The following is a 24105-nucleotide window of genomic DNA, read 5'->3' as shown; positions in this document are numbered from 1 at the left end:
GACGAAGACGGATAGACGGAGGGCAGTCGGAGATAACGAAGGATAGAGAAACTTCGGATAAACAGGGAGAAAAAGAGAGGGTTACGAAATCGCGCGACGTCCGTAGATACCGGCTAACAAGGAACGTCGACAATTTCTCGTCTTTGGATGCGACAGAGCGCGAAACTACGAAGGCGTAAGTCAGCGGCTCCGCGACCGCGATACCGAAACTCCAGCAGTGCGCGAGCGGTTCTTTTACAAGTTACAATTACTTACTACCAGCTTGCATCGTACGTACGTACGGGTGGGTTAAATTTCAGCGTGACGGTGTTGCCGAGACACGGTCTAACCAGCGCCGACGGAGAGTGTCGGAGAGAGAAGGAGAAAGAGAAAGAGAGCCAACGAAGGACGCCGAAGCCGACGCCGACGCCGACGCCTCTCTCGCACCTGCAGACTACTACCTGCGCCGCGAAGAGAGGAAGAGAGGAGAGCCTCCTCTACGTCGGCAGAGCGAGACGCGCCTCCGGAGGCATCGAACATAAGTAAAACATCGCGCGACGCGCGGAGGAAAGCGGAAGTACGGAGATCACGCCCCCCTACCTCCCACCTCTCATCCTCCGCCGGCAAGGCTTCCGATCCTTCCATATTACACGAATTTATATTATATATTCCGATCGGCACAGACTCACCGCGAAAATGAGTGACGGAACCGCCGCGGAGACCGAGACGAAGGCCACCTACCTGGGCCTGGACCTCAGCACTCAGCAGGTAAGGCCCCGTCGTTATTATTTTACATTCACCGCTTATTCACTCATTACTACAATTACAATTTAATCATTCAAGTATACATCGTACACAGAGGGAACACGATAAATTATATTTTTACGACACACACGCGGTATTATTATACGTGCAAATAAACTACGACATTTTTCATGTTTCGTTCCTCCTCCTTCTCCCCCCCCCCCCCCCCCCCTGTTATTTTGTTACGAGTGTGTATAATATTATACAGGCACGAACCGCATCATTCCATCATCATCATCATCATCATCATCATCGGCACATTACGCTCACAGATAAAGGGGGCAGATCTCGGTGAACTCGGCAGGTTGTGGTGTGCGTACTTTGTAGATGATTTATTTATTTATTTTGTTTCTTTTTCCATCTCTCTCTCTCATTTTTCGTCGGCGAGGAATCCTTATCTCGGTTTTTAACACACCACTGGTCACATGCTGGGACGTGCCTCTCGATCCGTGGGCCGTGTTGCGCATGTGCAGGAACGCACTATCAGTAATTGTTGTTACTCCACGATTGTTTAATCTATGATGAAAGGAAGGTTGGCGGGAGGGAGGGAGGGGGAATCCGTTTTATCACCGACGATTCCCCAACCTCGGATCAACGGAGGAGGAGATGAAATGAAACGCCGGTTGACGACTCGTTAAATACGCTTTTCGGCATTACACCCGATCCTCAGGTGATCGCGCGAACGACGATGAGGACAGGTAAACGGCGGCGCTGCCTGTCGAAATCGAACGCGACACCTGTGCGCGCGGTTTCTTTTAAAATGGTTCCACCTGGGGACGCGGTTTCTACCTCGCTTCAGTCTTCTTCACTCCTTGATTTCGTAGCTACTTATCGAGGCTCTGAGACTCGACGATGCACGGAGAACATGTACGATTATGCAGATACTCGGATTTCATAAGCAGCGGTGACGAATTACGCGATATATGTATACATGTATACGTGCGTATACGTAGGATGCACAGGCAGTGAGATCACCGCGAATTTAAAAAGGTGCACGTTAGGCACTGTCTCTTTTCTCGACAATTTCCTGACATCTTGAAGCTAAGAATATCAGTATCAATTTACAAGATTAAAGTATCAATTATTGTCATTGTCTTACTTGCTAGGTACCTAATTGATGTACCAAGTGAGAGGTAAATGATATTGGAAAATATTTTGAATGAAACTATCAATTATCAAGAAATCTTTTTCACTATCAAGACTACGTACCGAAATTTACGTAATTTTGGTTTATTATGCGACGTTTCAAAACAATACGAAATGATCGGTTAATCGATTATTTTTAACTCAGCGGCCATCGCCACTTGAAACAGAAGTACAAAAGGCTGTATTTCTATACTGCATGTGAGATGATTAGAACTTTTAGTTACCCATCGATCGGGGATAACGGAATTCTTGCGATGTAAAAGGGAATAAAACGAAAATTAAGTTTTAAAAAAATCTCCCCAAAATTTAATCTTCATTTCATTTTCTTTCAGTTGAAAGCTGTTGTGGTGGACGAGAACCTGAAGGTTCTTCACGAGACTAGCGTGCAGTTCGACAATGATTTACCGGAGTTTAGGTAATGAGTAATTTGAGATAAGCGGGGGGAAAATAAAGAGTGTAAAAATATGCCCACTTACCGTGCGACCCTTGTACCCATATTGTTCAATAAATAACATTCGAGGATCGGTGGCTTGATTATCTGAAATATATTCTTTGTAAAACTGACTCTTTTCAGAACCTACGGAGGAGTTGTTCAGAACAAAAGCGATCCCTTGCTCAGGGTGGCTCCCACCCTGATGTGGGTAAAAGCCCTGGACATGATTCTCGACAAATTGCGGGTCTGCGGTGTCGACTTTACAAAAGTCGCCGCGATTTCCGGTAGCACGCAGGTGAGAAACTTTACGTTATTGCCGACACGGAGATACAAAAATCTAGGTCTCAATGAGACGACGTATCCTCCGATATGTCGGATCCTGATATTAGTTAACGATTAATAGAATTTTTTCGCCCTTGGCGTGAAAAACGAAAACAGCAACACGGTACGGTTTACTGGGGAAAAGGAAGCGGCAATCAGTTGAAAAATTTGGATCCGGACAAGTTTTTGCACGAGCAACTGGCGACGTTTTTTTCGGTCGGTCTGTCGCCGGTTTGGATGGACTCTAGCACGTCGGAGCAATGTCGTATCCTCGAGGAGGCGGTGGGCGGTCCGCAAGTAATACATCAGACTAATCCTTACTCAAATTAAGATTTCATTCCGTGGTGACTCGGTGCGTACACAATATACCATACATATAGTGCACCAATGCGTGTGTGACCGTGTTGTACACATGATGCGAAACGAGCTAACGAGCTAAACTACTTCCTCTAATATTTGCCGCCGTGCTGCGGTATGGCTCCTGAGACTCTTTATCATGGCATACGTTGCGACGTGACTGATAGCACGTATGGCTAGAGAGCGCATGGGTATACGTCTATGTGTATTTACGTATCCTGCTACGTGAATGTCTTACCTATGTAAATAAGAAGAATGACTAACGCTTCGACTATCTCCGTTTTCCAGAAACTGGCAGAAATAACAGGATCCAGAGCTTACGAAAGGTTCTCCGGTGCGCAAATAGCCAAAATAGCCCATTACAAGCCGGACGCTTATGCCAGCACCGAGGTACAACACTAGGTGTGACCTAATTATTGAAATTTTCAAATCGTATTATTTGCTCGGAAACATTCAAATTTTTAATTGAAATGAATTAAAGTCAACTGATTTCTGGACTTGATTCAATACTTTGTACCGTAACCAAGAGAACGTAAATGATGGTCACATATTTACTTGCGAAATTCATTTCCAGAGGATATCTCTCGTCAGCAGCTTCGCGGCTACTTTATTCCTCGGGGATTTCGCCCCAATTGATCTGTCCGACGGGTCAGGAACTAACCTTCTGGATATCCGAACTAAGGACTGGTGTGATCAGCTTCTAGAGGTTCGTAGATATACAAAACAGACCGGGACAGGGTGGCGAAAATTTGGATCAAATGAAACTAACTCCCTGTCTTATCCCGTCAAAAAATTCAGAAATCCCTGACGTTTTCCCACGAAACTTGGGTAATATTGGGCAGCTTTTACGACCAAAAGTTCCAGAAGTTGTGCACACATTGAATATACAAATTTGGATTTAAAATGCGCATAGTATTGCTTCCCTTCGCACGAATAATTAGAAATTGAACGATATACCATTTTCGAAAGTTAGCTTAACTGAATTTACGAAGCATGGCTGAAGTTTGAAAACGATATACAAAAAAAGTACGGTTCCCTGACTCTTTTCCAGTTTTTCCAACAATTGCTGAATTCTTTGTCTGCGTTTTACGGAAAATTGAGAACAATTCTCATACCTATTCTCTCTGAAATTCCCTCCGTCACGCAGTTTCTCGTCCTCACAGGCTTGCGCTCCGGGACTGAGAGAGAGGCTCGGAAGTCCCGTGCCATCCTACACGAATTTGGGTCCGGTTTCGAAGTATCTCGTTGAGCGATTTGGGTTCGATGAAAAATGCCGAGTGATAGCGTTCACCGGGGACAATCCGGGCTCTCTGATTGGTGGGTAACGGGTCCTCGATTTAGCCTCTACGCAGCGTAGTATCAAATTTCAACTATGTTCGCAGGAATGAGACTCAAGGACGGAGATGTGGCTTGTAGTTTGGGCACTAGCGACACTCTCTTTTTATGGCTTGAAAAGGTGAAAACCGCGACGGAGGGGCACATCTTCTGCAACCCGCTAGAGGACGGGGCTTACATGGCTTTGCTTTGGTAAGATACTTTCCTAGAAAAGGTAAGAGAAGAGATTAATACGATTTTGAACAAGAAAAATTCAGAGCGTGCAATGTTTTCAGCTTTAAAAATGGCTCTCTGACTCGCGAGAGAATCAGAGACAGCGCGGCCGGTGGATCCTGGCAAATTTTTAACGAATTGTTGGAGAGCACGCCCCGAGGAAATTTCGGTAACATCGGACTTTACTACGACGCTCAGGAGATAATTCCGTTCCTTAACGGAGATCACAGATACAACAAAGCCAACGACGAAATCAGCCGATACAGTTCAAAGGAAGTCGAAGTCCGGGCGGTCATAGAGGGTCAATTTATCGCGCGAAGAGCCCACGCCGAAGACTTTGGCTTCACGATCGGTTAGCCATCCGAGTTATACTTAAATTTTCCTTCCCAGAATAAACTTTCGACGTCTCTATGCTCCACGCATTCGATTTTATCCCACGTTCTTTCCAGGGCCAAACACCCGCATTATAGCGACTGGGGGAGCTTCTAACAACAAAGCGATACTCCAAGTTCTCGCCGACGTTTTCAATTCCCCTGTTTACGTCTCGGTGAGTCGATGTCTCATTCGAAACTGCGGTATAATAATTCGAAATTACTAAATTAATACAATTTTAGGAATTAGCTAATTCGGCGATGTTGGGAGGGGCTTATCAGGCGAAGCACGGATTGCTGCGTGGAGAAAAAACTTTTCTGGAAATAACAGCATCGTTACCCGAACCTCGGCTATTGTGTCAGCCGTACAAAGACGCGGAGTCTGTAAGTGACGCAAAGTTGCAAATAATATTACTTGTGCAAATAATCTTACACGGAAAATTTGAGTATTTAGTAACGCTGTTTTGCAATCATTTTCAGATATACAAGCCGATGATCGTTCGGTATAGAAAAATCGTCGCCGATCTGCTGAAGAAGGAATAGACTAAACCCAAACGAAATACCGAGAAATTTTTATGGACTTCTGCTGTTTAACATTCCGCCCTTTTATCGACAATACAAGTACCTCTGATTAGTTTTCTACTGCACTGACGATAGGGCTAGTTAATTAGAAAACTTTTATTTAATTTTAATTCGATGAATGACAATAGAAATTTTAGGCTCCTAAGCATTCTGGAAATGCTTTTGGTCTACTGCTTGTTTAAAAGTTTATTCCAATTTAATTAATCGATATCTCTTTATAGTCAATGGTTAGTGAAATTACATTTAAACGGCATCCAGGTGATATTTTATGTATGGATAATAATATAATTTACCCGAGGATAATTTTCATCTACTCGAATGGCAATAATGTCGCTGCATAATATAATTTAACTTAGCGCATTCCATTTCCACTATAATATACAATAGGCATGTTATATAATTTATGGTGAAGTAAGTAGGCGAAATAACGACAAAAGTTTCATCAAGTAATCCGACTGCATACTTGTAACAGCTATGCTTTGTTTAGGCAAATTTGAGTACTTGAAGGCACAAAAAGACCACCTGGCTAAGATACAATCAGCAGAAAATTCAGAAATTTCGCTCTAAGTTGTTGAAGAATGAGGAAAAAAAAAATTATTTAACTTACACACATGTGCCTAAATTCCATGTAAAGTACAAGTTTTAATAAAATATTATTCCCATGATGATTATTTATTCGATAAGAGGTTGGATAATTTAATCGGTTTACCTTTTCCTTAGAAAGAAAAGAAGTCACTAATATACGTAGTTTTAAGTTTGTTGCATATCCAGCGTATAAGTGAAATTAAAAATTCTCTTAGGGTAGGTCGATTGACTGACATTTTTATAACCAATTGCCGTAATTACCTGAAAAACTTTTACTTCTTCCTGCCACCGCGCTCCTTTGGTAAAAGGTTTATCACGTTACCCGAGGCTAAATTATAGTAACCGAGAGTGTTGTTGTCCTTGAAGAACATTCCCTGGAAAAAGAATGTTAAAGCACGATTTCAAAATGCGCACAAATGAATAAGGACAAGTGGTTTCCGGTATATGTATGATAAATCGCAATAATCACCTCGTATTGAAGCTTTTGTTTCCCAGGCGGCATTCCAGTCTGTTCGTGAATGCTTGCCTTCATTGTAGCAATGGTATCGCTCAATTGCAGCGTGATGTTCAGAGTTTGTCCGTTCAACTTCCACTCAGCTTTCTCGGTCATCATAGGAACGGCGATATTGACTTGCACCGGACCCTGAAGAGCGGATTACATTGTTAAAAATTATAGCTTGAACGTGGGATTGTTGCTTGAATAATCCTGCGAAACGAGAAAGCAAAACAATTAATAACACTTACCTTATTTCTAGCCAAGAACTGTTGCTCCGGTATCAAGGAATCTTCGGTACGCAATTTCTTTGCTTGCGGTTCTTCTTCCATTGGCTCGCCAGGATGCTTTATACCAATCTACAATTTTTTGAACGGACAAGTAGATACGTAACGAAACAAAGTCGGGAATATCACAAAAAGAATAACGATTTTACAGCTGCTGTGCGTGAAATTTTAGTAAATTAGAGTAAATCTTACCCCACTTGGTAACGGCGGCTGCATCGGGGGTGGCGTTGGCATGAACGGCGACATCGCTGGTGCTGCAATATTAGAAAACACAATGAAGCTGTACGTGATGAAAAAATTTTATTATTGCAGAAAGACGAAGTGAAACTTACTCATTAAGGGGGGCGGCCGAATCGGCGGCATGGGTGCCATCATCATCATAGGTGGTTGAGGCATTATGGGTTGCGGAATACCCATCGTCGACATTCCAATCGAAGGGGGTGGTGGTTGAGCAGGAACCGGTACGGGTTTGGGCGCGGGTGGCTTTGGAGGAGCTTTCAGGGTCGCCTGAGGCTTAGAAGCCGCAGCCGCCATGTGGGAAAGTTCAGCAGCTCGAGTGGCGGGTTTAGGCCCGATTTTCTCCTTTTCCTCATCGGGCAGAAGGCCTTTAACCTTATGGATTTGATGTATTTGCTCTTCAAGTGTAATATTAGCGCGAGCGGCGCGCGTAGCGGCCTCAACGCTCGACGTGTGACCGTCCCACGTAACCTTGTCGTCTTTCTTCTTGTCCTCTTCACCGATCTTCTTACCAATAGCTGTCTCCTCATCTCCCACACCGAAAATATCCGTACGCCGCTCGGCCAGCTGCTTCAAACTTGCTTCTATCGCCGTACCAGGAGCGAATACGGTCTCTTGGGCCAGTTTGTCCAGGTGCTTATCACGCTGCTCCACCCAGCGAGGATCCAGCAGACCAATTCGCATGTGTTCTTGCACTTTGCTTGCTGGGATTCTCTCCCCAGTTATAGGAGATATCAAATACTCATCTGGCGCAGTGGGGCGAGTATTCTTCACGGAAGCTAGATATTAATTCGTTGGATTAGATGGTGGTGTACGATGTTGTCGACGAATAACCTAAACTCGAGACACTTCATCAGCTTACCATGTTGTTTCGGATCGTACCCCTTCTTGACGACAACATTGCCCGGGGTTGGAGGTAGCGGCGGTGGTTGCATGGTATCGCGGTGTCTCTGGTCTTTGCCTCTGTTTGAATCTCCAGGAGGCGAAACGTCGTCGTCATCACTGGAATCTTCCTCCATATCTTGGACCTGGAAAAACTGGTGTTACAATGTCTGATACTGCTGACATGCGAAATTAGCGATTATCTCCTAATAATATAATGATAAGCACAAATATAATTGCGAAATTCACATAAAATTCTCATGCATGGACAGAACTTTTTAATTCACAGTATTTCTTGACATTCACCTGGTTGTTATCTTTTGCTCTGTCTTTCTCACCCTCGCGAGAGTGGAGCTCTTCATCCCCGTCACTTTCAATCTGCATTTCTACCTCCTCTCCATCCTCAATGCGTTCCTGAAAGAAAAACTCACTCAGAACATGTCCTAATCCGGTGATACTAAATTAAAAACTTATTCAATCGTGTCGTGTGAAGATGAATAGCATTTGAACAGTTTACGACTGAAAATCCACGCACCTGCATCAAAACACGAGCTCCAACCTCGTCCGGAGTTGTGGGAGCGGGGAAATTCCCAACTTCAAACTGTTGGTAGTCAACCGTTTCAACGACAACAAAATCATGCCAATCAATTTGAGCATAAGCAACTCTTTCTCGCTCTAATTCCTCTTCCTCTTTACGCCTCTGTGCCTCTTGATACTTGAGCCACTCTGCACGATATTTCACTTGTTCTAATATCTTGTCCATGTTCGCGGCTTCATCTCGCAGCCGAGGAAGTAAATCTTTCGGAGGAATCAGCACCTGTTGCACAAATAAATGAAATACCAATTTCTATTCTATATGCATTACTGTATTCGCACCGGGCTTACCTTTGTATACTGTTCAAGCAGCTTAGTGAAATATTGAAAGAGAGAGTGCTGAGGACGCAAAAAGTCAAATTGAAAATTCCTCTGCTCACGATTCATTAGATTGGTCAAAAATTGACGCCCATTACGAGCTACAAACTGAGCTGTCAGTTTGACAATGTCTCTGTAAAATAATTGACAGTTTAAAATGGACCGGATGCAATGCAAAATAAATTCAGTAAGAGTAAAATAAAAGTAAGCCTACAAATCTAGAGCGGAAATAGACGGGGGATCAGCAATGAATTCAAAATCAACTGGCGGATCCTTGGGTACGAACGGCTGTTCGACTTGCTTCAAAATTTCTTGTTGTTTCTGGTGGGCTGTGAGATTCACACCTTTACCAACGCCCAGACCGATGACAGGCTCCTGTGCCTTTCCCTCCTTGAATTCCTTAACTTTGTGCTGATAATAAGCATGATACGGATCGCCAAAGTTGAGGAAGTTGAACTTTGGGTTTCCAAGCTCGTTTTGACGGATCCTCGACTCAAACTCTGGGCCATTTCTAGCAACAAAACTAGCCGTCTTATCAACGATATCTGATCAGCTGTGTAAGGAAATTGATACCTGAAAGATATTTCCGGGATGATTTGTTATTTTTACAACATCGACTTACGATTCGCTCTCGTTTATCCACTGGCTCTTTCAAAAGCGGTTCGATTGATTACTATCCTCCACCTGAAAGGTGCGCGTTACGATCAGTTACAAAGTTCTTACACATTTTAAGCAAATTTAGAAGAGCGGGTGATGAGTGAAAAAATGAAAAAACGTTGCTCGAAAACTCAGTTTCGATAAAGGATACTCCTAACCTCCGGGGGAGGGTATATGATGCCGACGATCGGCTGCGAGGACGGCGCGGCATCCTCGACTTCCGCTGGTTGGGGAGTTACTATTTCTTGAGCCGGCATTCTTTGCGTAGCTCTATTCGCGACTCGTTGTAACAATTATTCACTCGTCATTTAGAAGGGCAAAAATTCAACTAAACTCCGCAGCGAGAGGAGCGTAAAGGCACACAAGAATCCGAAATCAGGGCGATATCCAGACTTCAAGGAACTCAATGGAACTACCGTAGACTACTGAGAAACACCAAGAGGGTCCGGGTGTGCGAATGATTGTACAGTGAGCTAGCTGACATGATCTCTACTTGACTGTTGGTTGATCGTTACTCCACTAGGTTCGCATTGCGCCAACCCGTCAATGTATTCTTTGATATGCTGTCAGAGTTTCGTATCTACGGTTCCTTTTAAATACAGACTGCAGAGCGAATGTGCAGCAGCCGCATAACCTCAATATGAAATCATAAATTGATAATAATATAATTTATAAATACGTATGATCTGTGAACTAATCGTCACACATTTAAGCTGTAAATATATAGTGAGTGTCATTTATAACATCACCTGTTACTCTTAGTGTTATGTCACGTGTTATTGGGAACAGAGTAGGGCTAGTCCTTCTGCTTATATGCTATGGCATATTACATAAAGAATTATTCATTTTCCAGATTAATGGCAATGCTACAATTTGGCGGAACCATGTGTAACGTGGTAACTAGGTTCGCCCCTCGTACGATATGGAGGATTAATTCGCAGCAGTTGTTAACACTCAGCAGTTCCGCAGCCCCTGTTCCTGACATTGCTTCTATTGTTGACAAGGTTTGCTATCCATTGACAAAGTAATACACAAACTGGTAGCTTAGTTTTTCTTCCCTGCTTAACTTGCCTTCAGCTGTTTTTTCCTAATTTTATTACATTTATTTCTATTATCGCCTACTGCACAAGTGTTCCTAATCCTTCTAGATCACTTGTCATTTACTGTCTCTTGAAATTCAGCAGCCCAAGAAACCAGTCCAACAGCAAACCAGTACAAAGCAGAGTAAACCGAAACTAAAGTCCGAAAACAAACTAGTCGAAGCGGCATTTGCCGCAATACTGAATGACACGAAAACAGTGGCCGATAGGTCTTCAAAATCCTCCATTAGAAAAGATATTTCTGAGGCTAATACCATCGACAAGTTATTAAGCATAGCAGGAAATGAGAAAATATCTCAAAGAGATGGTCTCAACATTATGTCTATTCTCTCCGAGTGGATTAATGCAAAGACAATCACTCCGGCAGACTTTGAGAAAGATCCGAGGTTCTTGTCACTTTGCAAACAGCTTGCAGGACAGGCTGAACAATCGACAATATCCAAACCCCACGAACATGGTGATTTAAAAACTGTGCTCAGCCTTGCGGGAGATGATGAGGCAGCAAAACTCATTTCTACCCTATCTCTCGCTCAGATGACCCAGGTCAGCCCTAATTCGGTAAGCATGCAAAGTTTTTTTCATTTCCTAATACATTCTGTTCTTAGGTACTTACCACCTTGGCTCACAAGCGGAGAAGATCCCTACCCATATTGAGATCTTTGTCGTACCATATCTCTCGCAGCACTGAGAAAATGAATGTCAAAGAATGTGCTGACATTCTATTTTCATTGGCTGTGCTGAACTTTCCAGATGAGGTATGAAAACGAAATATTTTTTTCTGCTTATCATTACTTAAGACGAAATATCAAAGATCAACACTTTTCTGGCATGTACAAATATTGGGAAAAATGTGTAGGTACTGATGGAGAAAGTTAGCTCAGAATTAATCATACGTATTCCTGAGAATAATGGTACCGCTGTAATAGGCTCAGTCGTAACATCCTTGGGCTTTCTCCGATATAAAAATACCGAACTGTTGGATGCGTTATGCGAATGGATCTTGGCAGAGCCACGATCACTGAAGCCACAGTATATCACATCCCTGTTGTTAACTTTAGCCACTGTTCTACACATACCGTTCAACATGACAGAATTGCAAAAGGTACCAAACTTACTTAAAATTGGTTTTCCTCTCTTTTCTTGTCTGCGAAGCTTTTTCAATTTTTATTACTGAATGGTCTAGGCATTCATAAAGCCATTAAAGGAGACTGATGTATCCGCTTCGGAAGTATGGCTTGATGTTGTCTGGGCAACTGTAATTCTAGGAATAGCAGATCCTGTCCAAGTTGCTTGCACCTTGGACTCAGTTTTTATCCAAAAATTGACAGGTATCTCAAAATATATTTCTGAATTGAAGTGAAACTGGGTCGTGAATACCATTGATCCTTATCACGATTCTGGTTAAATTTCACAGACTTACAATGTCTGACGATGCCAAGGAAGGTGAAGCTGCTCAACGTTAATGCTGCAGCCAAATTACTAATCCCAAATTATACGGGTAAGTTTGCAGTTGACTATGGGCCATCATTCTAAAATAATTGAAAATATATTTAATAAATGTATTTCGTTTATCGAGAGATCTGATTATGTGATTTAGGGCCATTTTTAAACGAAGACCTCAATTCGCATGAGACATTCATCAATAGACCCAAAGAGAAACAGCTCTATGTTACCTCCGTGCACGATACCCTTTCCAATCTATTCGCTTCATCAACTTGTCTGAAAATCAATGAGAACACCGGAATGGGCTTTATTATAGGTGAGCTATAATTAATTCGAATCATTGACAAGTTGATATAATTAGCTCATAACTTTTTTTTATGATTTATCATTCCGCAGATGCGGAATGCTATGTGGACGATAAATGCAATCCACTACCGATTGGTCAAGCGGCGAAACACAGTAATGCTACGAGGTAAGTGTGTAAAGTTTGTTAAGGAATGGGGTACCTATATACAAATGAATATGACGTTCGCTTATTATATCTTTGAAATCTATTTGTGAAAATTTTGAAAATTGCTGTTTTAGACTTGCGGTGATTAGCCTTTATTACAACGACTTTTGCCGAGGGGTCCAAGAGTGTGTGGGTTTATATTCGCTGATCATCCGACTACTACAAGCTAAGGGATACAAAGTAGTGCTTGTACCTTATACAGAATTTAATCCACAGGATAAATTAGTAACACGTGTTAAATACTTAAAGGAAAAAATACGGTTAACGGTTCAGTCGAGTAGTACCTAGGGTCAAATTTCATAATTTGTTACTATTAATCCGTGATTAAACAATTAACAAATTAATTGAAGGGGGGGGGGGGGGGGGGGGAATATGCGAATGGCACACCATTGTGAACGACAATTGAGCAAGTTTAACTTGACCCATTTCTCAAAAGGTCGATCAATGTTATGCCATTATTTTTTTCCTTACGAAACACAAAATTCTAGACGTGAAAATCGAAGAACTACTTTCGTAACAAAAACATAAATCGACGACGGTGAACTCGCAGAAGGAAAAAGTGGTGTGCAAAAAAAAAAGAAAAAAAAAATACGGTCCAAAAGGCATAGGTATACAAAGAACATTCTCATTCGCAAATCACCAATACGACCTGATCCTGTTTGAGATTATGCGAAAAATTTGTGAAGTTCGCGACGTAGTAAAAATAAAGAATTTACATCATGTAATTTTAGTTTTACTTTCATACCTTAACGAGTAACCGAATATTTTACTTGCGTAGAAATGCCGCAGTCCCCTGCGTGTTCGACTATGTTTTAAAAATTGGGAGAATGATTAGAGATATCGCCTGCATCCCGTTAGAGATTCCTGATCAAATACCAACATCAAGCAAGTGGCGACGCCAATTTGGTTTGTTTCATTGACCAACCGCCACCAGATACACGCATGTGCGAGTTGTTGATCCGTGGACGTTACGTCGGGAGAAAATTAAATGTGCTTAAATCCTTAAAGGATCAAAGTATTAATCGATTAGCTGAATTGTGTTAGGAAAAGAACACGGAGAAAAATGTTTTCCGCGAGACGTTTGATTCCGTCGCTGAGCAGGGAGATCAGGCGTCATTTAAAAAAATCTCTAACCTCAAAACCAGCCGCGGCCGTAGAATTATGCGAGCCGACTAAAGGCGAGTAAAATACCTGAATCAATTCCATTTCCAATGTCACGTTTCGTTTGATGGAAAACGATTTTCATACGTCATACTTTCATCACGGATGAATATATTTCTTACAGAGAATAAAGACATACTCGTTGAGCGAATGGGCGAGATAACAAAGATCGGTATAAATTGTCCGGAGAAAAAGAACAGCCTCAACCGAATAGCGGCCCAAAATCTTTCCGACGCTATCGAAGAATTTGAGCAAGACGAATCCGCTCTTGTCGCCGTTATCCACGGTATTGGGGGAAATTTTTGCACCGGCTATGACCTCAAGGAAATATCCGAATACGACGGAGAGTCGGAAGACACTTTGCCACAGTTCGGGCCTCTGGTACGGCAGGAATTCCGTCTTGCTTTTTACCCCAGTACTCCTTTCTAAATCTCACTCCAAAAATCGGAGGAGAAGAGGAGGAAATGCCAGGTTTCCACCCCCGTTTTCAGTACCGGTCTAATTTTCAGGCGAACCGAATGACTCTGACGAAAAAACCGATGGTTGCTGCCCTCAGCGGTTACACGATCGGAGCCGGTCTCGAGTTGGCTCTTCTCTGCGATTTAAGGGTGGTCGAGGAGTCCGCAGTGATCGGTTTTCACAATCGGAGATTCGGCGTTCCGATCCTCGGCGGTGGTACCGTCCGTCTACCGGCTCTGATCGGCCACTCGAGAGCGATGGACATGATCCTGACGGGCCGAGGAATCACCGCCGCTGAAGCCTTCTCGTGGGGATTGGCGAACAGGCTCGTGGCGTGCGGCACGTGTAAGACGAAAGAGAAAAGAAACTGACTGTGATAATAAGAATAACGAGACAGGCCAGCCGGGAGTGCCTCTCCACTCATTCTTCTTTGCTTCCCCCAGCCCTAGGACAGGCCTTCAACCTGGCCCAGTGTCTGCTCAAGTTCCCCCAGCGTACGATGCTCGCCGATCGAGCCTCCGCTCACAACGCCTCATTCTCTTCGCGGAGCTTCGAGGAGGCGTTGCAGTACGAGAAGGATCACTCGTCGCATCTTTTGTTGGAAGAAGGCGCCGTCGGTGCTAAGAAATTTCGCGAGGGTATCGGGAGGCACGGAAAATTCTATCATTTGCGACCCATCGATAGAAGCAAGACCGACGAGATTAAAGACGATCTTTTGTAGTTGTGATAATTTAATATAATCCTATAGCGATTATACTTGTATTGTATATTGAATAAAAGCGCCTCTTTAATCTTGCTGTACAGCCGACGTTTTTTTCTTTGCAATATAAAAAAGTTGTCATACCTCCTGCACGCCTGGCTGACAATAATTTTGCGAGATTTAAAAAAAAAAAGTTTCGAGACATCGCACTTCGAAAAATAATAAAAATTAAGCAACTCTGTCTCTCGAAGCCGGTTTGCTGACCCTCGATCGTCTTTCCGGATGTACACTTTTACCAGCGTTCTTGTCCTGCAGCGATGATTTACCCGCGACAGATGACGTCCGTTGCTTTCCTGCAGGCGGTTGTTGTATCTTTGACATTATATCGGCGGCAATTTTGCTTGCCTTATTGCCAACGGCGTTGATTACAGGAAGAACCCGTGAGATCCGTCCCTCGGTGTCTCCTTGAAGCAAGAAACACGATTGGAAAGAAAAAAAAAGCCATGAAACTATGTCGAAATTTGTAATCATATAGGTATACAGAATTAATCGCATACGCTATGCAAAGGATCGGTATAACCGGTTATTTAGGTAAACGTACGTACTTTCGACCTTGACGATGAAGTACACAGTCCCGGGTACCAAAATATCCGTCCCTCTAGCCCAGCAAGGATAATTAGTGACGTTCTTCATTTGACGCGTATCTTCTTCGCAGAGATCGATTTCCCCTGTTTTATTATCACAATATATTACTTGGAGTAAGAAAAAAGGCAGGAAATTAGGCAGCTGCGATTGGCTTCGCCAAAGGACGCTTCGCACACCTTCTTCGAGGCGAGCTGTTTTTCGTACATAGTCCATAATTAGTCCGATCGGACAGTCGATGTTCACCAATACTTCTCTGGTACCGTTCGAAGAATCAGCTTGGAGCTCCTGCGGATCGTCGTTCCCGTTCTTCCCTGCAAGTTTGAAAAGGAAAAGGAATGACATGAATTAAAATATGGATTCTCACGTACCGAGAACGTACTTGACGCGGACCACGGTCATCGTCGGCATTTTTATTCCGTCACCCTGTCGGCCTATCGAACACGTAGAGTGCGGATAAGTCGCTGCGTACAAATTGTGAAAGAAAAAGAGAATAAACCGTAACAAGGAGGAATGAAAACAAACTTCAAATGTCTCTCGCCAAGGCTACCAAGAAGCCGAATATCGATAGAACGATCGCTGTCCCAGTTTCCTTCGAGGTCCGAGACGCGAAGAATAAATGCCGCGTTTGTTCGTCTCGTCTCTCCTCTGTCACCTCGTAATTAGGGGGCTATTCAAGTGGGTATTAGCTAATTTCTTGCAAACTTTTGCATCCCACCCCGAGCGACAACGATTGGTAACGTTTGCTTGTTTTGCCCACTACTGTTTTTTAACGTTACATAACGCTTCTTCAAAAGTTCATTAGCTGATCGATTTATTACCTGGAAATGGCTCAAGTGCCATTTATAGTCACATCTTGATCAATTCGTCCCTACTTTATTGGATGTTAATTATTATTAATTGTCAATACACTCTGACATGTTTGGTAAAACGTGAATTCATTATTCATCGAGTATTGAATACATCATATATTGTGTATCTTCTTAAATGCATGCAGTGAACCTTATACTTGCTAAGATACTATTACTGAGCAATTAATGCATTATTAACACCTCGTTTTAAAACAAATTTTTATTATTCTCAAACACGCCGTGTGTTGGCTGGCTTTGAGCACGCACTTTGAATCTCCCATGTCAGCTAACGCTTGCCTGGAATGTCTAATACTGTAGGGTGACATTTGATAATGTTTCTTCGAATGGCCTACCCGTGTTTAACTAATACTTGAACGGCACCTGGGCACAAACATCAAATTCTGAAAATGGAGTGAGAGAACGGAAGTACACACGTGCGCACGATTGGAAATGCATTTAACAGAATTTTTTGAAAAATGAGAGTTTCACCTAACTACATCCGCGTTAAACGGTCGGCTTTTGCTCGCAAGCCTAGGGCGGCGATTAGTCTCAATCCATCCCTGCGCGATATAAGTTATATGTTGTATCATATCCACAGATAAAAATCAAGGATGCGCCCTCCAGCGTTGCGTCGTCATCATAAATAATACAACGAAGCGCTCGGCTGAAATGCAGCAATTCAGAAATTTTACATTACGCCCTACATGTATTTATTACATGCATACACATGTGTGCTGCATGATATACATAATATCCGTTCGTATTCGCGCTTGCGTTTGCAATTGCGCACGCATCGATGCTGATTGAGAATTCGAGATATGTGTTATATACTATAATACACAGGCATGCGTTCCTTCTCTTTTCTTACCGTTAAAACAACTGCACAAATTTAATTGGCGAAAGTAAGACAAGCGTTGCCCGATACACACCGACTCCGGAGGCGGTCTACACACACACACACTTCTTTATACACTTATGCGGGCAAGAGCGAATTGCGACGTATAGTGTCGAAATGGGTGCAGGTGGCGGCGGCGGCGGCGGCGGCCGCACATTGTTGCGAAATATCTCTACGGCAAATACTTCGTCTTATACATATCTCTGTATACTCGTACGTGGATATCCGCATGTGTACATCAGGTACGCCGATCGATGCATGCCCGTGTGTAATCTGCACATGTACAAAGACCTTGGTGAAAATGATTTCGACGATTTTCTACAAATTTTTTAACGAAACTTGGTCATTTCGTACAATCTCGTATCTCGTAAAAACAGAAAATTGTTTTCGTACGAAAATTGTAAATATGCAGAGTTTCTCATAAGAACTTGTATTTTTTTTTTTTTTTTATTTGTTAGTAAAAAATCTACAAGCTACTACAATTATGCACATTTATAATTTTTGATGAACTAATGCGAAATGTTCCAATTTCTGAAAATATTCGGAGCAGTAAAAATTTTCACCAAGGGAGGAACGCGGGATATGATCCAAGCATGAGAAGAGAATTCCACGACCGACGGATTCGGGCGGTGTGAATCGGTAATATGGTCAAAATGACTGAGCAGAGCGGATTTGCTCAACGTGCGTTAGTCAACTAGTCGTTACAACGGCCAACCAACCGCGTTATATACACCTTTACAATAGTTATTGCAGCACGATCTGGTCAACCATGCTGCGAGTTTCAGTCTAATACGTTGTGTGGGTATGGAATTTTCTAAAAATAGAGAAACAAATGTGAGTCAACGAAAGTAGAAAAGAAATAAAGGAAGGAAGGAGAAAAAAAGGAAAAAAAAAAGAAAGAAAAAATCACACACACACACACACGAACCGCAACACGCGCGCGAGTAAAATCTAGTTGTTTAACATAAATAAGGTGTTGCTTATCTTGTACAAACGATTACACTGCGGCCTGTGCCTGTGTGGCGGAATAATTATCGCCGCAGACCTTAAGCCGTCTACCTACGGTTCAACCTGCGTACGTTTAGGTACAGGCTATAAGGCTCGTTTTCGTAACCGGATAGATGACAATTTATTACCGGTTACCGCAGCCTGCTACAGACAATCAGGGATACATTGGTCGGCACTCGAGGTGGAGAACTTCCAGCACGCGGTATCGGGACATCGCAAGGCGATCGACGAGATGGTCCCCGACGGCGGTGATCGAGACGCGGAATTCAGGGTCGTCGCCCTCTCCGCGAAGCAAGAACCAACGACCAACACAACCACGGAAGCTTCTCGCGGGCACGCGTAAACACCGCGGCGTCTCCTCCCGCAGACTTTACCGCACGCTTATCGAGCACCGATGGCGTTACCGTAAACGCGGGAGGCGAGTTCGCATCGTCGATTTATTTCCCCCGCACGAGATTTCACCGCGAGTCCTCCTACGATCAGCGATCGCCGCCTGACTCGGTGTAATAACGAATGACCGATTTTTCTTAAAAGATTTCGTTTTCTATGACGTGCTCGCGGTCAATTTTCGACGAGCCAATTATGTCACGCGAGATACGCATCTCACGGCTGTATGATACTATACGTAACACGGGTATACGATACGTTCACCTTTCCCGGGCTCCACTTTCGGAACGAATTTCACTTTCATTCACTTGCCAGAGAGTCATTTGTACGCGTAATAAAAACAACAACAACAACAACAACGAAAACAATAATAATAATAATAATAATTTTATTAATAATAACAATGACTACCAACACCCGCCATACCGTACGATACAGGATACGTACAAGGAAGGGTACGGATTAGTCGTTAATCATTGTACGTCCGCAGCCGCATCTCGAGATGTTCAATCGAAACGTAAGGATGAGGATAAGGGTTGCGTTGTAGGCTTTTATACAGGGTGAAGAATAACACCTACGTGGAAATGGCGGGGGAACGAAGGCCGAGATGGAAGGGAGGGAGGAGCAGGGCTCGGGGGTTGGTCGGTCGGTCGGAGCGTAATTGGTAATCAGCCGGTATAACTGAAAATCGGTTATAATTATGTTGAAATTTACGAGCTACGGCTCGTCGCGAGCCCCGTAATTACAAGCATCTTCTCAGCTTTCCAAAGTTGTTACAAACGCGTTCGCCCTCGCCCTGCATACACACCCATCCCGTGTAACGTATAACTACTACGCTGAAACCCTCGGCACGTGTGCGATAGTTGAGGCTATTCAAGCGAGGGTCTAGGCGCGTATCTTACAGACGCAATTGACGAGGACGCGGTGCTAGGAAAAACGCAATAATATATACGCGTGTTTTACATCGGCGATCGGAGCGCGAGACAACGATACAAATGAGTTTTCTATCGAGGCCCTGAAACGGCTGAAACAAACCCGCGTCGACCTGGGAGCGATTCGTTGCATCAGGTTACGCGCGTGCAAGTCACATTTCAATTCCCATTTCACGTGCATGCATATATTAGGCAGGCATTATAGGTCGGTCGTGTACCTACGATGCAGATTATCGCGCAATGTCCAACCGACGATCGTTATCTCGGTTAAAAAAACACGAAATCGCCGGTGTTGTAATTCTAGGGACCTTATATAATCCGAGTCCATTTTGACAAGTTGGGAAAAACGATTAGCGAATCGTTCGCCTCGTATAATCATCTCCCGAGATCCGACGTCGGGTCAATGATTGTCGGCAACTTGTTACATACACGCGTGTACGCAGGTTTGGTAGTACGGAAATCGAAGAAAATCGTTATCACGCGATTCAAGGAGTCGAGACGCAAATTAACACCGCGTTATTCCGCGACTCGGTGTTCAAGGAACATCGATTCGCGCACGTTTCGCGGCTGCACAACGCGTGGCGGTTCACCGCCGAAAGAGCGTTAAACGCACCGATACGAAGAATGACGCGAGAAGAGGAAGTCGTGATTGATAGAGTCGTAAATTACGGTAATTTCTTCATCGGCGTGAGTGCGAAGTCGCGGCGAGGGGGGGGAGGGAGACGCGCGGTGCGCGGAATTTCGCGTTGCGGTGAATCGGGCTTAAGTACTGAAATCACAGAGCGGCCGCAGTAGAAAGGGTCGACGGCGATGCGGACTAGCTCTCGAGGTATTCAGGCCGCAGCAAGGCCGCCCCGCGTGCACCGAGTCGGGCGCTCGCTAAATGAAATGTAGGTTGTTACATGGCTCGAGGCGGCCCAACCTCGCGTCTCCCGATATATGCTGGATACACGCCGATACGCGATATTCCATATTCTCGGCTTGGGCCCCGTGAAAAGTTATTCTCCGTTCGCCGGTATCGAATCGCCCGCGAATTTCCTTGCAATCCGAATCATAAGTTATTTTTGACGGATCGACTAGCGATCGTCGAGCGTGATATGCAATTATCGGTAAGCGTACCTAATAAGTAGTAAATGTTATTAAAAAAAAAATACATATACATAATATACATTCTTATTATCGCTGAGTGTAAATGAATAAACAGAAAATTTTGAACAGATTAACTACTTGACTTTGTTCAATTTGTAACGTAGCGTAATTTGCAGATCACGACGGCCGCGGTTACACCTGTAACCAGGTGATAACCAGCTTTGAAACGGTCCTGCACCACCCTTCACCAATAACGACATTCCGCTTCGCAATCAATAAATACATGTATTATCTATCCCCCCGTTGTCGCGCAAGGTTGTAAATACGGACCGTTATAGATCTATAGACTTAACACTCTAACCGCGGCACGTTTGTCGCTTATCGGCTGTGACGCAGCTTCGGTTTGTTGTGGGAAAATTTTGACTCGGCTGACTTTGACCCCAGGACTGGAACGAAGAGGTTGAGGAGAAGAGGAATTTATAGCATTCCCTGCACTAATTGTAAGCGCAACACCGCGCGTTCATTCAACACGCTCGTCGAATAAATGCGGCATTTGAGGAATGCTTGAAACTCGCTCATCGTCCAATTGCTATTCAATTGCTCAATCCGCGGTGATACCTTGTTCAGGGAGTTAAATACCGGCTAAACGAGGCAGTGACAGCGATCAAGTGCACCGAGCTCCTCGAGGAGTGTCGAGTCAACTTCTAGATAATGGGGAGTCGCTCTTACCTGGCGGATGATGCGTGCGATGGTCGAAAACAACGCGGGCAGGTGTTTCAATTAACGTTTCTTCTCGCCGGGAGCAGAAAAGTCCATCTCAGTATGTGAACAATTAAGCTTGAACGGTCTAAAGTCATACCTATTTTTAGGAGTTTGTTTTTAAGATGAAAACACTCGGAGCTATTTGAGTCTTGGGGCTTTATTATTTACAGTTTCAAAAGCATTTTAGAATTTTTTCATTTAAATTGATAACAAAACGGCGGCATGGCGCGTATAAGTAGCGAACGACCACGTTTTCAATCCGGTAGCGCAGAGTCTTCGGTCAATTTTGATCCGACTGATTTGAAATTTTGACAAAATATTTAAAACTCGAGATACCGTAGTTTTGATCTCAACAATTTTTTTTCTTTTTATTCCAACATCTGAGCTACGATCTCGAATCCGTAAAGGTGTTTTTACTAAAATAGTTTTTTCTATCTGTTAAAATTTCGCCAGTAACGTCAGTACCCTACTTATACGCGCCATGCCGCCGTTTTGTTATTAATTTGGATAAGAAAAATTCAAAAATCTTCTCAAAACTGCAAAGAATAAGGCCCTGAAATTCAGATTGCCTCAAGTGTTTTCGTTTCCTTTAAGAAATAAAAAAAAAATCTATCCAAGCCGTATACTCCCCCCTTAATCTCACTACGTACCTGACAACCTGCAGAAGGTAGATATTCCGAAGATGCAAAGCGCTCGAAGAGCCGAGGTTAATCTCTTATCGTCCTTCCAGCGTCTTCCTCTCTCTCTCTCTCTCTCTCTCTCTCTCTCTCTCTCTCTTTCCCTCTTTCCCTCTTTCTTCCCCGGCCCTCGGACTGGTTTCGCGGCTTATGTGGACCGTGCATGCAGGAATAGATATTTGCGGGGGTGATCGTCGGTTACCGGCGTACATACGTATAACTGGTGAAACCAGTTCTGATAAGTTTAGCCTGCTCCTATACCTGTACCAGGTATCCTGACCATGCCGGCGGTTAACCGGCAAGGGAAGGTGCAACTCTTACGGCCACCACCACCGTCATCGAGGAATTCTCGTCCAGAACCTTGCGAATTGTACATCCGAGGACGACAGCGTCGCATCGAAAACAACTCTCCGGCATAATCGTTGAGAATTATTTCCCCTCTCGACTCTCCCCTTCTGTAGCCGATGTCCATCGGCAACATCCGCCTCTGCGGAGCTCGATCCTGAAAAACAGGTGCTGTGTAACGCTGGTATACGTAGATGAGGTATAAACTAGGCGGTTCACATTTTTATGGCATGGTAGATGGGACTATTTAGATGCAAACGAACGCCCCTTAGTCTCTCTTAACGAGCCGATTTTTCGGCGATTGCGGTCTGGCATCTGGATGATGTGCGCGATGTTATCCGCGCCGATCGGATTGCATAAAACACCGATCGGTGACTATTTTCATCAGCCGCGCGAAAACGAAACTCGCGCGCACTGTGCCAATTGATTCTTACGGACGATCGTTAATCGGGCGAAAAGATAGAGGCTCTTAAATTTCAGATCGTTAGAAATTTTATTTGCAAGAATTTGCAATAACCGCGCGGCGCTGCGGGGTACCTGGTGGTATAAGTCATTCGTTTCGGATACGGGCCAGTGGAGAACTGGAGGCGTTTCCGACTACGCAACGAACTGCGAGATAAGCGGTACGAGCTAATATCGTCGTCCGTAATTCACCCTTCTAATTCCCGCGTGTCTGAATCTCTCTCTCTCTCTCTCTCTATTTCTCTCTCGATACTCTTACATTTTCCAATATCCGTTTTCACTTCTCGCATAACTGATCAAAAACATCCAAATCTCTACAATTATCACCAGTACGTTCCGTTCTTCGGTGTAGAAAAATGTGGTATATAATCATACTTTCGTATCGTCACAATTTTCAGACGTGGCGCTGCATCTCATGCACACACGTATAAGCGATCGGCGAATGCGAGGTAATTTCCATGCGTGCACCGGGCTTCGAACCCATAAGAATCAATTTACAACGTGCAGTTTGCGCCGAGTCTGGCCATCGGTGTCTTTGCTATCGCGTTATAAGGCTTGTAACAAGTGGGTAGGCATCGTAGGCCTACATCCTGGATCACTGCACCATAATCGTTTTCCCTATCGCAGAAACGCACAACGAGAAGAAGAAGAAGAAGAAGAAGAAGAAGAAGCGCGGCTCGGGTTTACCGCCAAAGATCGTCGCGTCCATTCAGTCCGTGCAGCGAAACGCAAGAGAATCGATCTACTCGACGTAAGGCTTGAGGACTTTTCACTGCTGGAGTATAAGGCGATTATATTCCAGTGAATGTGAATCTCTTCGCGCGAGATGCCGCGCCGTCCTCGCGCCTCGCGTCAACTTATAATCTCAATCTTACCTAATAGGAGTAAAAGTTACACGTACGTGTGTAACGAACGTATGAATACCTGCGGGCCGATCGTGCGTCCTGCGTTACATCGCGTACTGCGACGTGGATCAACGTGGATCAACGTGGATCGTTAAAGACTTGGAAAAATGTTTTCCCTTAAAAGTTTACAACCCCTAACGGAGATCCGCAACAAAGAAGGAAAAGAGATTACGGTACAGTGT

At 43.9% G+C, this 24105-nt stretch overlaps 5 protein-coding genes across 10 annotated transcripts in view; 3 read left to right on the top strand and 2 right to left on the bottom strand.

Annotated features, from left to right (window-relative positions):
* Positions 1 to 63: 63 nt before the first annotated feature.
* LOC124186960 (xylulose kinase) lies at positions 64 to 6221 on the top strand. 2 transcript variants are annotated; one of them, XM_046579151.1, is made up of 13 exons: positions 64 to 556; positions 661 to 747; positions 2262 to 2344; positions 2504 to 2657; positions 2801 to 2980; positions 3329 to 3430; positions 3615 to 3746; positions 4204 to 4357; positions 4423 to 4567; positions 4651 to 4940; positions 5038 to 5135; positions 5203 to 5343; positions 5440 to 6221. In XM_046579151.1, the coding sequence occupies exons 2-13, from the start codon at positions 676 to 678 to the stop codon at positions 5500 to 5502; spliced, it is 1614 nt and encodes a 537-aa protein (XP_046435107.1). In that variant the 5' UTR covers positions 64 to 556; positions 661 to 675; the 3' UTR covers positions 5503 to 6221. The 2 variants fall into 2 exon arrangements, with proteins under 2 accessions (XP_046435107.1, XP_046435098.1); XM_046579142.1 differs by having other exon boundaries at positions 64 to 747.
* Positions 1969 to 10045, bottom strand: LOC124186934 (splicing factor 3A subunit 1). 2 transcript variants are annotated; one of them, XM_046579093.1, is made up of 12 exons: positions 9746 to 10045; positions 9152 to 9482; positions 8911 to 9070; positions 8561 to 8842; positions 8332 to 8439; positions 8006 to 8171; positions 7239 to 7922; positions 7099 to 7160; positions 6871 to 6978; positions 6596 to 6769; positions 6388 to 6500; positions 1969 to 4580 (listed from the first exon to the last, which is right to left on the bottom strand). In XM_046579093.1, exons 1-11 carry the CDS (start codon positions 9849 to 9851, stop codon positions 6399 to 6401), a joined length of 2283 nt encoding a protein of 760 aa, XP_046435049.1. In that variant the 5' UTR covers positions 9852 to 10045; the 3' UTR covers positions 1969 to 4580; positions 6388 to 6398. The 2 variants fall into 2 exon arrangements, with proteins under 2 accessions (XP_046435049.1, XP_046435039.1); XM_046579083.1 differs by lacking the exon at positions 1969 to 4580 and having other exon boundaries at positions 5861 to 6500; positions 9746 to 10044.
* A 109-nt stretch (positions 10046 to 10154) lies between these two features.
* On the top strand, positions 10155 to 13179 carry LOC124186952 (FAST kinase domain-containing protein 4). 2 transcript variants are annotated; one of them, XM_046579129.1, is made up of 10 exons: positions 10155 to 10320; positions 10448 to 10598; positions 10779 to 11237; positions 11300 to 11449; positions 11551 to 11796; positions 11878 to 12022; positions 12109 to 12192; positions 12292 to 12453; positions 12534 to 12609; positions 12723 to 13179. In XM_046579129.1, exons 2-10 carry the CDS (start codon positions 10452 to 10454, stop codon positions 12934 to 12936), a joined length of 1683 nt encoding a protein of 560 aa, XP_046435085.1. In that variant the 5' UTR covers positions 10155 to 10320; positions 10448 to 10451; the 3' UTR covers positions 12937 to 13179. The 2 variants fall into 2 exon arrangements, with proteins under 2 accessions (XP_046435085.1, XP_046435074.1); XM_046579118.1 differs by having other exon boundaries at positions 10776 to 11237.
* Positions 13180 to 13400: 221 nt separating this feature from the next.
* On the top strand, positions 13401 to 15142 carry LOC124186997 (probable enoyl-CoA hydratase). The gene is made up of 4 exons (XM_046579234.1): positions 13401 to 13826; positions 13934 to 14190; positions 14319 to 14613; positions 14712 to 15142. Exons 1-4 carry the CDS (start codon positions 13712 to 13714, stop codon positions 14987 to 14989), a joined length of 945 nt encoding a protein of 314 aa, XP_046435190.1. The 5' UTR covers positions 13401 to 13711; the 3' UTR covers positions 14990 to 15142.
* The window catches only part of LOC124186971 (terminal nucleotidyltransferase 5C), a 72827-nt gene continuing 63703 nt past the window's right edge, over positions 14982 to 24105 (bottom strand). The window contains exons 2-5 of one of the 3 annotated variants that reach the window (XR_006871756.1): positions 22185 to 22713; positions 21502 to 21619; positions 15574 to 15924; positions 14982 to 15432 (exon numbers count right to left, since the gene is read on the bottom strand). The gene's annotated coding sequence lies outside the window, so the exon portion shown is untranslated. The remainder of the gene's footprint in view (positions 15433 to 15573; positions 15925 to 21501; positions 21620 to 22184; positions 22714 to 24105) is intronic. The other 2 variants (XR_006871757.1, XR_006871759.1) reach the window with 2 other exon arrangements.

This window comes from Neodiprion fabricii, chromosome 1, assembly GCF_021155785.1.
Source record: "Neodiprion fabricii isolate iyNeoFabr1 chromosome 1, iyNeoFabr1.1, whole genome shotgun sequence".
Taxonomy (NCBI): domain Eukaryota; kingdom Metazoa; phylum Arthropoda; class Insecta; order Hymenoptera; family Diprionidae; genus Neodiprion; species Neodiprion fabricii.
This window is presented reverse-complemented; position numbering and strand designations above follow the sequence as displayed.

What these genes read in the sequence shown, in the direction of transcription:
- LOC124186960 (XM_046579151.1), top strand. Translation starts at nt 676, where the DNA reads ATGAGTGACGGAACCGCCGCGGAGACCGAGACGAAGGCCACCTACCTG. An exon ending in CAATCCGGGCTCTCTGATTG is followed by an intron (nt 4,358 to 4,422) that starts GTGGGTAACGGG and finishes CTATGTTCGCAG; the next exon opens with GAATGAGACTCAAGGACGGA. An exon ending in CGTACAAAGACGCGGAGTCT is followed by an intron (nt 5,344 to 5,439) that starts GTAAGTGACGCA and finishes AATCATTTTCAG; the next exon opens with ATATACAAGCCGATGATCGT.
- LOC124186934 (XM_046579093.1), bottom strand. Translation starts at nt 9,851, where the DNA reads ATGCCGGCTCAAGAAATAGTAACTCCCCAACCAGCGGAAGTCGAGGAT. An exon ending in GTACGATCCGAAACAACATG is followed by an intron (nt 7,923 to 8,005) that starts GTAAGCTGATGA and finishes ATTAATATCTAG; the next exon opens with CTTCCGTGAAGAATACTCGC. An exon ending in AACAAAAGCTTCAATACGAG is followed by an intron (nt 6,501 to 6,595) that starts GTGATTATTGCG and finishes TTCTTTTTCCAG; the next exon opens with GGAATGTTCTTCAAGGACAA.
- LOC124186952 (XM_046579118.1), top strand. Translation starts at nt 10,452, where the DNA reads ATGGCAATGCTACAATTTGGCGGAACCATGTGTAACGTGGTAACTAGG. An exon ending in TGCTGAACTTTCCAGATGAG is followed by an intron (nt 11,450 to 11,550) that starts GTATGAAAACGA and finishes AAAAATGTGTAG; the next exon opens with GTACTGATGGAGAAAGTTAG. An exon ending in CGGAATGGGCTTTATTATAG is followed by an intron (nt 12,454 to 12,533) that starts GTGAGCTATAAT and finishes ATCATTCCGCAG; the next exon opens with ATGCGGAATGCTATGTGGAC.
- LOC124186997 (XM_046579234.1), top strand. Translation starts at nt 13,712, where the DNA reads ATGTTTTCCGCGAGACGTTTGATTCCGTCGCTGAGCAGGGAGATCAGG. An exon ending in TGCCACAGTTCGGGCCTCTG is followed by an intron (nt 14,191 to 14,318) that starts GTACGGCAGGAA and finishes TCTAATTTTCAG; the next exon opens with GCGAACCGAATGACTCTGAC. An exon ending in GCTCGTGGCGTGCGGCACGT is followed by an intron (nt 14,614 to 14,711) that starts GTAAGACGAAAG and finishes TGCTTCCCCCAG; the next exon opens with CCCTAGGACAGGCCTTCAAC.